Source organism: Mus pahari, chromosome 14 (assembly GCF_900095145.1).
Source record: "Mus pahari chromosome 14, PAHARI_EIJ_v1.1, whole genome shotgun sequence".
NCBI lineage: Eukaryota > Metazoa > Chordata > Mammalia > Rodentia > Muridae > Mus > Mus pahari.
This window is the reverse complement of record NC_034603.1, coordinates 33,840,427-33,852,263: the sequence shown is the minus strand read 5'-3', so window position 1 is coordinate 33,852,263 and position 11,837 is coordinate 33,840,427. Positions and strand designations below refer to the sequence as shown.

Genomic DNA, 11,837 nt, shown 5'->3' with positions numbered 1-11,837 from the left:
ACACACACACACACACACACACACACACACACACACACACACACACACATACACGCTTGCTTTGTTAACAGAATTTGTCTGAGTGGTAGGTTTTGGGTGGATTTTGTTTGACTATCTTTTCTACAATAGGCATATATTGACATTGCAATTTATAAAGCATGTGGTAATAAGAGCAAGTTGGACATTTTCATTGGGAAATATCAAACAGTAGAGAAAGGTCTTCATTAGATGCAACAGTCCTCTTTTAATTCTTTGATCTGCTTAGACTAGTTGAGGCCATCTCAGAGCCTGTTACATGGTAGCTGAACTATCTCCTTGGGTCTGTATCTCATATCTGCAGATGACTGAAGAACTTGCTTTCTTAGTTAACATTCTATTTTTTTTAAAGATTTATTTATTTATTATATGTAAGTACACCGTAGCTGTCTTCAGACACTCCAGAAGAGGGCGTCAGATCTTGTTACGGATGGTATTGAGCCACCATGTGGTTGCTGGGATTTGAACTCCAGACCTTCAGAAGAGCAGTCAGGTGCTCTTACTACCCACTGAGCCATCTCACCAGCCCGTTAACATTCTATTGCTGTGAAGAAACACTATGACTGAGACAGACAACTCTTATAAAAAGGAGCCCCCCCCCCCCAGTTAAATGCTTTCTTTTATAATAGTTGCTTTGGTTATGGTGTCTCCTCTCATCAGTAAAACAGTGACTAAGACTGTTGCTAATATTGAAAATATCAGAAAGTTTACATAGAAGTGTGGTTTCTGGACATCATATAAACAATCAGAAGCTTCCCATAATCATTTACTGCCCTGCAGTTACTTAGTGCCTTCCTGTTGGAGCCAATGGCCGGCCATGTTGTGCCTGGCCGTCAGCCCGGTCTGTGCATGTTTGCTGATACTGGATTGGTGTCAGGCCAGTTGTCATTATCTTCTCATTCCTTTGACTTCTCTCCTTATGCTAGGTTTATATTTCTACTCCCTGGTGTACCTTATTCAGACAACTGATGGATCTAAGTTGTTTATTTTGACGTCTTCCAAGAAAACTTATGGCAACCAGTCTTAGAGGAAACCTTCTTTGTTCCTTGCTTTGTTGCATGGAGGTGGCTTCCTGGAAGCCTTCTCTTTCAGGATGAGCTGTCAATCCTCCCAAACTTCTGCTCCTCTCTCATCTTCCTATCTCCCAACTTCTGACCTCACAACATTATTCCTGTTTTATGACTGTTGTAGCCGAAACTATCTTCATGGGCTTTTGTTACCAAAACTAAGTGTGTCTGTCCATAGACTGATTGGTGAAATTTTAAAAAAATCAATAACTTCCATTTATATTATGTGGATGTCTCTATTGTTCCCTGCAGATCTAAGTGATATACTATAATTATATTCTCATTCATTCTCTCTCTCTCTCTCTCTCTCTCTCTCTCTCTCTCTCTCTCTCTCTCTTTCCCCCTCTCTTTCTTCACTATACATCCCAAATGCTATACTCTACCAGTCACCCTCCCACAATCCCTCTCCCATCCCCCATTCTCTACTCCCTTGAGAGGATGGAGTCTCCCGTAGGTATCCCCCTACTCCTGGCACATTAAGTCTCTGCAGGGCTGGGTTCATTCTCTCCCACTGAGGCCAGACAAGAGAGCTAAGTTAGGTGAATGGATTCCACAAATATGCAACAGCTTCAGGGATAGCCCCCCTGAAGTTGTTCAGGACTCACATGAAAACCAAACTGTACATCTGTTAGATACGTACAAAGGCCTAGGTCCAGCCTGTGTATGCTCTTTGGTTGGTGACTCAGTCTCTAAGAGCCCCTAAGTATCCAGGTTAGTTGACAATTTGACTTTTTTTTTTTTTTTTTTTTTTGGTTTTTCGAGACAGTGTTTCTCTGTATAGCCCTGGCTGTCCTGGAACTCACTCTGTAGACCAGGCTGGCCTTGAATTCAGAAATTTGTCTGCCTTTGCCTCTAGAGTGCTGGGATTAAAGGCCTGCGCCACCAGGCCCGCCTGACAATTTGACTTTCTATTGAGTTCCTATCCATTTAGGACCCTCAGTCCTTCCTCCAACTCTTCCATAAGTGTCTCTAAGCTCTGTCCAATGTTTGGTATATTCTCTTTTTTAAAAATATTTTTATTTTATGTGTTGTGTGTGTTTACCTACATGTATATATGTTCACTGTACATGTACCCTTTGTCCTCATGGACCAGAAGAGGGTGTCAAATCCCCTATAACTGGAGCTACAGCTAGCTATGAGCCATCATGTAGAAAATGAATCTTGGGTCTACTGTTGAGACCTTCCTCTTGGTCCTAACTTACTTTTTTTTTTTTTTGTTTTGTTTTGTTTTTTTTTGTTTTTCCCTCCATACAGTTTTAATCTTTCTTTATTGGTTTTCATCCATTATTTCCTTTTGTGTAGTCTCCATTATTCATCCATTCTCCATTCACCATCCTCATCAAGTCATTTTCTTTAATATCTTTCTCCGTTGTCCCAAGCTCAGAGCTCCAGTCAGTGTTGAGGATAAACAAGGACCACTGATTCATTTCTTGGGCTGGATTCCATGTTGTCTGAACCCCAAACTACCTCCTTTCTTGGCTTACCATTTTATTTTTGCTGTAGCCCCTCCTCAAGTCACTTTCTCAGGAAAGTGCTGTGTTAAGTGAGAAGTAAATTTTTAGGACAGTTATAGTCTGCAAATGTCTTTATTTTGTGAACAAGAAACAAGGACTTTGTAGAGTATCAAAATCTGAATTGCTCATTTCTCATCCTTGAAATGCAGAGCAATTTAGCTGCCAGCATCCTGCTCACCTTTCCAGAAGCCCTTTGACCTTATTATTCGCAGTACCTGATGCTCTGCACTGATGTATTTAGCTTTCATTCTTTATTATGTATTGACAATTTCATGCACATATGTGATAAATCTTGGTCATTTTCACACATGCTTTGACATCTCTGAACTTGCCTTTCCCACTGAAACTCATACTCCCTGTTCCTGTGTATGCACGCACGTGTGTGTGTGTGTGTGTGTGTGTTCCTCCCACTGAGTTTAACTAGGGTTGATTGCATGAACATAGATAGGTTTATTTACTTATCCACAGTAGCTATATCATTGAAGAAAATGAAACCGCTTCCCCCACAGAACTATTAACTGCCAATAGACCCTCGGAGAAGGGTGGAGCCTCATCAAGTCCTCTTATCCATAGTGAAATGATGACAAGTTCAGTCTAAGACAGTCTTGTGCAGTAACCACAACTGCTACGAGTTGGAGTTGAACAACAATATTGTGTCCAGAACACAGTATGTCGGAGCAGAATTGCCCATCTTCTAGCTTTTATGCTCTCCTACAGAGAGAGAGAGAGAGAGAGAGAGAGAGAGAGAGAGAGAGAGAGATATGACTTCTGCAATGTTCTCTGAGTCCCAGAGGAAGTCTTGTCAATGTCTCTTTTAGGTTAACTTTCAGTGCCTTGACCAGTTAAGATTGACCAGTTAAGAATCTCTGTGCTGATCACCACTCACCACAGAAAGAAGCTTCTCTGACCAAGATGGACAGCAGCATAACCCATAAGTATAAATATTCAGAAGATGGTTCAACATGTCCATTTAGCACAACAACAGCAGTAGGTTCCCTGACCCAGAGCCTATGGCGTCCTCAGGTCATGGAATTTTGGCTAGGTTGACAGTATGAGTTTCCTCCTGTGGAGCAAGCCTCCAGTCCAATCAGAGGCAGCTGGTTATACACACACACACACGCACACACACACACACACACACACACACACACGTAGCAGTCATAACATTATTGCACCAGTGGTCACATTTCATTTGGCAGGTTGTAGTTTGAAGGGTTCACAGCTGGATAAGGATATTAATGACTTTTCCCTCCCAGCAGCCTGCTTGGCACCTTGCAGGACTATGAAAGCTAGCCAGCAGGGAAGCTTTCAAGTCAGTCCTAGCTTGATGTTCCATATCCTAAAACCAAAGTTTATGTTATCTTCAGCAATAGGGTATTACTGTCTAGCTCTGGTGTACAATGGAGAGGAATGGCAATAGCCTCCATTCTTTTGGATGGCTCCTGGGGCCTCCCTGACCAATGACTTTTAGGAGGCATCCCATGCTTTTGCACTTAGATTTTCACCATATGGTTTACACCAATGGTTTCTGAGAGGAGCATTATTTACCCAATGCAGGACATCTCCTTTCAAACTCTTTTAACTATAGATTTAATAAGCTTAGAACATAGATTTCCATACTGCTTTTTTGTACCTCCTTAGTTTGCGATAAGCCCTACCCCACCTTCTTTTCTTCCCTGTCCACCTCCCAACTTCTATCTTCTCTTAAACCCTTCCTTCTCAAATACAGCTCCATCTTTTTCATGTTGTCTGTTTCTAATATCCACATTCTTTTATATTATTCATGCTGGCATGGAGACCTACAGTCTTCAACTCTGACATATTATTGTTTTATTCTTTGGCAATCTCTCTTCCATTTTCTTTGAAATCTTATCTTCTGTAATACAGGTAGATTGGGTGTTGAACTGCCTCACCTCTTCTATTTCCCTCATCTTTGGTCACTGTTTGTTTTAACAGGTTTTCTGGGAGATTTCTGGAGCTTTGCATACTTCCTAAGATCATCTTTATTACCCACACTCAAATCACTACATTAACAGTAAAATGATGGTGATTCCCAGTAGCCGTTTTGTTCTCTCCTCCATTTAATACAATTCTGTTCTCATGTCATAGCTGAACCACCTTGGACCTGGCTGAGAGCTGGTCATGAGGTCTTTAGTGCTGTTCTTGCTGCTATTGAGAGTCTCATCTTTTCTTCCTGCCACTGCTTACCTTAATCTAGGCTTTTGCCAACATCTTCTGTCTGTTGTGTCTTGGAAGGAACTAAGAAGATGCCACGACCACTGTAGTAATGAACATATGGCATCTGTGATCACCTGTGGAAAAAGCTACAGAGACATGAAAGCTAGATGGGGAGGTGAGGAGGGAAGAGGGGCTAGCAAGAACAGGAAGATAGGGGAGGATAGTGGGGTAGAAATAATATGATCACAATACACTGTGCCTAAGTCAGAAACTGTCAGCAATTTAAAGCAAACCTTTTTTTTTAAAGCTGGTATTATCTCTGCAGATAAAGGCAGCTCTAACTGATAGGATTCCATTCTAAGATCAGATGATGTGCTGGACGCACCCTAACTACTAGAGGCTCTCTTTCATGGTGATGCTGACTTCTACATATGGGCAGAGATACTCCTTGGGGTGTTAATAGACTTCTGTTCGCTACCCACCCTGTCACACTTCCAAAATCTCCAGTTGCTGAATAGATACCACCCCTGGTGACCCATGGGAGCCACAGCCTCCTCTGCCCTTCTCCAGCCATCCCACACCTCCATTAGCACCGCCTTCCATCATCCTAGTGAACCATCTCACTCCTGAATAATGCCCATTGACTCACAGAGTGCACAGAGCTTATGCCTGGTGTAATTGCTTCCTAGTCACTTTAGTGAGAGCTTGGGAAGAAGAGAAGGTGATGGGTGTGCTCAGTCTACTGTTGTTAATCCTATGCCTTGCCCCCCGCTTTTGAAAGTGTTCTATTGTGTAAGCTCAGAAACCATCTATATATTTTGCACCATAGCAAGCCCACAAACCATCTAGTCTGGAGTTCAGTTACCTCACAGACACAGGCTGTGTGCAGAAGTATCTGATGTGCGTCTCTGTGTGTTTGCTTAGGTGAATGTGCACTCTAAAGGTGACATTAAGGTGACCTAACTCTTGATAAATTTGAGGGGGGAAAAAAAATTGAAGCTATGACTTTCCTAAAAACACCCTGCCCTTCCTGAGGATGGGGTAACATTGATGAGGGATAAGTAATAGTTTCAGCAGAAGGCAACCAGCCCAGCCTCATCCCAGTCTGGCACATCCGGTCAGTGGCCCTCCCAAGCCCACCCTGGGGCCTGCAATCATATTCTAGTTTCTCCAGCTTGGATGTGCTTTTGCCTCCAACAGCAGCAGCTGTGCTTTGTAAACTCACTGAAATCCTTCTTCTCCCCCGCCCCCCCCCATCACAAGAAGAGGTGGGGCTCCCATCCCATTCCTCTGCTACATGCCCATCTCACCTCATTGCCTATACACAAGTCAGAGCTCTCAGCTTTGATTAAACATCTCTAGGCTTCCATCTCAAGCTCCCCCTGCAGGAAGAAGATGAGGTTGTTTCTGGGTACTCCCTGCAATCACCCCCCACTGGGCTTTCTTTGCTTTCCCTCTTCCTCAACATCCTTAGTCAGTTAGCTTTTCCCTACCCAGCATTTCCTTCTAAATCCTCTCCCCATGAAGCTTTCTCTCAGAGGGACTAGAGGTAGCTTGGAATTACTGACTGGCTCTGTGTCCCGCCCTCAACAGCACCTTAATGAAAACCTGGCAAAGCTCACCACCAAGTTTGAGAAAGCAACAGCAGAGAAGCTCAAGTGTCAGCAAGAAGCTGAACTGACCGCAGGCACCATTTCCCTTGCAAACCGTCTGGTGAGTGTGAACTCTAATTACATTAACAGTGCTTGTCAAGTGCCTCAGAGGTGTGAATAGATGAGCTCAGCACAGCAGCGCAGCTTTGACTTACCCGTGGGAGGGAGAGTATATTAAAATGTGCGGAGATGCCTGGACTGTGACCTGAGACATGTCTTCTCTGTTCAAAGCTGATGTCATAAGGCGATAGTTAGACTGAAGGGTACGCTGGATCTACAAAACAGCTGGCATAGGCGTGGCCATGCTTCTCTGATATACATGGGCCAGAGGTGCTATCATATTGTGGGTCAATTCTAGAGTTTGTATCCACATGCAAGAATGACTGACCCTAGCATATGTCAGAGTGACCTTATTCATACACATTTATGCATACACAAAGGGAAATTAGCCCTCCTGAGAAAATAAGTCTAAATGTTATAACAAAGGTATTTCTTTCAGGATATCTGTTACTACATAACAAATTACCCCCCCCCAAATTATCCAAGAGGGAAGTGTATATATGCTGTCCTTGGGTAGGGTAGGAGAGAGCTGATACTGGGGTGGGGGGAGGATCAGGGAAAGATATGAAAGGGGTTAAGTGGTATTGTATGTCTCCTGAATTTTTTACCCAGTGTTAGAGGGTTACAATACACACTATGTTTATAAGACTAAGATTTCCCTTCTTGTTTCATAGGAACTGTTTTAGAAAACAAAATACCACAGGGGGCAAGGATTTGGGTAGAATTTAGCTTTCTGTGTTGTCTCCATGCCTGAGGAATTCAGTGTTACTCGGGACTGGGGCTGGGCTGGGTTGAAGAGTCTAGAATAACTTCCTTCACCTAATAGGTACAGGTAAGAGGTGAGGCTAGGAAAGTGGACTCAAAAGGCTCTCTCTCTCTCTCTCTCTCTCTCTCTCTCTCTCTCTCTCTCTCTCTCTCTCTCTCNTCCATGCCTGAGGAATTCAGTGTTACTCGGGACTGGGGCTGGGCTGGGTTGAAGAGTCTAGAATAACTTCCTTCACCTAATAGGTACAGGTAAGAAGTGAGGGTAGGAAAGTTGATTCAAGAGGCTCTCTCTCTCTCTCTCTCTCTCTCTCTCTCTCTCTCTCTCTCTCTCTCTCTCTCTCTCACATGTTCTGGGAGAGTCATCAGATAGGATGGGACATCTTTGATTACTCTACTAAAGTGTTTGCTAGGCCAGGACTCTACAAGCCAGTGTTTCAAGAGACATATGTCACTCTCATAAGACCTGAAACCAAAATCTAGCACAGTGCCAGTCACTTCTGCCTTAGTCCATCAAAATAGTTACAAGTTCAAGTGTCTACAAAGAGACCACTATTACCTTAGAAATAGACAACCTGTGATCCTACTATGTGCTCGGCCTATTTAAGTCTAACCTGCCTTTATGAGAACAATATAACCAGTCTTACCATGCTTTGCCTTTCTTATGGAATCAGCTTTTACAACCTAAGCTAATGCAAAGCTTTAATCTTGAATTATGTGTCCCCATGCCCATAGTCATGTGGAGATAGACAACCATTACTTCTGTCTTATGTCTGTTTTGTTTTGTTTTGTTTTGAGATGAGTTCTCACCTTGTAGTCTAGATAAGCCTCCTTCCTGCCTTGGCTTCCGGAGTCTTGAGATTACAGATGAGAGCCACCACGCCTAACTTTTAATGAGAGGTTAAAGAATCTGTGACCTTGGGGGAGGGGATAGGGGACTTTCAGAGAGGAAACTAGGAAAGGGGATAGCATTTGAAATGTAAATGAAGGAAATATCTAATAAAAACAAGAAGAACCTGTGGCCTTTTAAAATTCCTCATGGCTTGCATTTCCAGCACGGAAGACTAGAGGTCAGCTTCTATTGAGAGCGATTTCCCTTTAGCCTCAAGTCTTTGCAGCACCACCTTCATCAAAGTAGGGAAATATAACCAATGCCTATCCTCACTTATTCCAGCTACAGCCATATTCCCTTTAAGGAGCCATGTGTAGTAGCCACCACTGGACTGAGCCATGGTTTGGTGAAGATGTTAGACCACATGTTTTCCAGTTGTTGTGTGTGCTGATGTTGCATTAAGACGTAGAAAATAGAAATAGAAGATAGGAAGGTTCTTCTGGGAGTAGTTTAGACCAAGAGTGAGATAAGTAGAATTTCTTGCTTCTCCCCCTATGTCTTCCCTGTCTCAACTTTCTGGTCTATGGCCTGTCTGTTGTATTTGTCTGATCCGTACATCTTGTCTGTCCTTAACAAAGGACTTTGCTCCTTGTCTACTGAACAGAACAGAAATCAATGGTATGGGAAGGGGACAGGGGATATTTTCCAACAGAAATCTTTAACAGAATTTTACCAGAAAGAGGTTATGTTACTGACCATGACTGACCCAGAATAGCTCCCAAAACCTCGCAGATATATCAGCCAATAGCTGCACATTGTTTCCAATATTTATGATTTATGGGATATTTGTTTTAAGGTTGTTTTCAATCTGTTGGGTGCTTTCAGCAAATAATTACTACAGCGCACACACACACACACACACACACACACACACTTTATTCTGAGTCAGGGGCATGGGAGTACAAATTTAAGATCAAAGGTTTTGTTAGCTCAGGTTGTAAAAGCTGATTCCACAAGAAGAGCAAAGCACAGTAAGGATGGTTACATTGTTCTCATAAAGGTTGGTGAGAGTTAAACAGGCTAAGCACATAGTAGGATAGCAGGTTATATATATAGACCTACACACTCTCAAAGCTTAGATGCAAGGACAGGCAGAACAATGTGTCTCCACAGCTACAGGTAGGACAAGCTGCTATGCAGCCATCAGATGATCAATTTTATCAAATGTTTTGGTTTGGAAAAGGCACTCCTCAGACATGAAGACATCAGCCAGGTCTGGCTGGTCAGCCGCCCATCTAACTCTTTACTTGGCTCCCAAAACTCAGCATAGCCTTCTCCATTGCTATGGACTCCTCCATATATATTTCCACGGAAGGCTGTGGGACTGGGTGTATGGATGTATGGACACCGAAGCCATTTCTGGCTCTACCAACAGAGATTCTGTAGAGAAACTTGGACTTCACTGTTCTAGTTTAACCTAACAGGGCTTTGTTGGGTTGGCAAGTCCCTTCTGCCTCTGCCAACCCTAACAATACATGGTATTCCCAAGAAGAGAAATGTCTCCCAAATATGAGCCAGGCCAGTTGAGATGTGTTCTGCGGTCCCTGGTATTTTGTACGCATTCACATGTATACACCTTCTATCACTCCCTTGATTCACCCCCATCTTTCCATCCACTGGGAAATTATTTAAGGCACCTGGACTTGATTTTATTTTCATATATCCAGCCCCTAGGGAGGAGAAAGAAAAAAAAGACTAGTTTTCGAACATGTCTTACAGAGCAGGCACTATGCTGAGTGGGAACATACATGAGCACGTTTCACAGCATCCCATAGAGTTAATATAGCTGTTTCCGCATGTAGAACGGGCAGGCCGCTGCAGCCTGCATTCAGAACCTGTTACCATTCCACAGCCCTTGCAATGCACGACACAGAGCAGGGGCTTGTGTGCTGGAGGCACATGGCTCTGGCAGCCAGCACATGGCTGATTGGCAGGGCTTCAGGATGGAAAATAATGCACAATGATTTACTGAGACTTCCCCCATGGGCACGTGGCATGTAACCTCCCAGACTAAATACCCAGTTCGGCAGGCTCCACCTGATGCTTCTCTCTCCTTTCTGCCTTTTAAATGATAGGTTGGAGGACTTGCTTCTGAGAACGTAAGGTGGGCAGAGGCTGTGCAGAACTTCAGACAGCAGGAAAGAACATTATGTGGTGACATTCTGCTTACTACAGCTTTCATCTCCTACTTGGGCTTCTTTACCAAAAAATACCGAAAGAGCCTCATGGATGGGACCTGGAAACCCTATCTGAGCCAACTGAAAGTACGTAAGGCCTGAATTTGTCCTATGTGTGTCACCGAGATCATATGAACATAATAACCCAAACCTTCCTGTACTTGTGTATGTACTGCCACTCCAACCTGAGCATCAGGCATGGAACATGCATGCAACATGCCCTTGGTATAGTCTTACCACTTAAGCTCATCAGTTCCCAAACACGCATGTCAACGGAATGCAAAAGCTATCCCAGGCCAGGAGGGCTTCAGTGTATTCACAGTCCAATGGAGGTACTTAGGTCCACAGACTTCCTCAGCAGGAAGAGTGAGCACAATTCACATTGCACCCTGAGGCGTATCCCACACTCCATTCATAATTATAGCCCGAGGATGCAAACTGCATCTTGTATAGTGATAGCTAAGTCTTCCCAGATCCACTCATAAAATTCGGCCCACTTGATAATTTTGATGGACTGGTTTAAAACGGTTACGGTTCTGGAAATAGCACAGATGCTAGTTGAGCAGTAACCAGTGGCACTGGTTGTGTTAACTCTTTGAGCTAACAGCACTCGCTGAGCTGTGATCTCATCCATCACGAACTCATGGAGGAGGAGCCGTCAATCAGAGATGATGAATGGCCCTTAGCAGCATAGAGGGAATGGGGTTTGTTTGAGATTCATAGGTGTTTTGTGTCACAGGCTCCTTTGGGAGTGCCTTAGCCTGTTTTGGGGTGCTATAACAGAGTGCTGGAAAGCAGGAACTCAAGAAAGACCTGATGTTTACTTGGTTCATGATGCAGCAGCCTGGTAAATCTGCTGCAGCCCTCAGTATGTTGTTGACCTTGTATGCCAGTAGACAAGAGAGCAAGAACATTAGAGCCAAAGAGATAGATGGGATCAAATTCACATCTGTGACCCACTGTCCCAGGAACTAATTCACTCCCATGATATCGATGGGAGCCGTCCATGTACAGGATAGAGCCACAGTGACCTGTTCACTAGTGAGTAAGTTTTTAACACCTAAGTTTTGGAGAACACATTCAAACCACATAAAGTAGTCTGGCAAAGTCTATGAGTCCCAGATCAGAAATAAATTTTAAGCTTGGTAGAGTATCATATACATATGTGAGATATATGTAAGTATAACAGTTAGGAGGTTGAGATGGGAGGCTTTTAAGTTCAAGCTCAGCATGAGCACCATAGTAAAGATGTTGGAGGGAAGAAGAAGGAGAGTAGAGATAGCGTGAGTCTTCGTTAGCGTTTCATTGCTGTGAAGAGACTTCAAGACTACAGCAACTCTTATAAGGACAGTATTTAATTGCGGCTGGCTTAGAGGTTCAGAGGTTCAGTTCATTATTATCAAGGTGGGAGCGTGGCAGCATCCAGGCAGGCATGGTGCAGGAGGAGCTGAGAGTTCTACGTCTTCATCTGAAGGCTGCTAGGAGAAGACTGGCTTCCA

At 43.6% G+C, this 11,837-nt stretch overlaps 1 protein-coding gene across 1 annotated transcript in view; it reads left to right on the top strand.

Moving 5' to 3' along the window:
* Dnah9 (dynein axonemal heavy chain 9) overlaps window positions 1-11,837 on the top strand; it is a 322,533-nt gene that overhangs the window by 238,075 nt on the left and 72,621 nt on the right. The window contains exons 51-52 of the mRNA XM_021213724.1: window positions 6,389-6,508; window positions 10,237-10,425. Coding sequence (XP_021069383.1) covers window positions 6,389-6,508; window positions 10,237-10,425 — 309 coding nt within the window. The remainder of the gene's footprint in view (window positions 1-6,388; window positions 6,509-10,236; window positions 10,426-11,837) is intronic.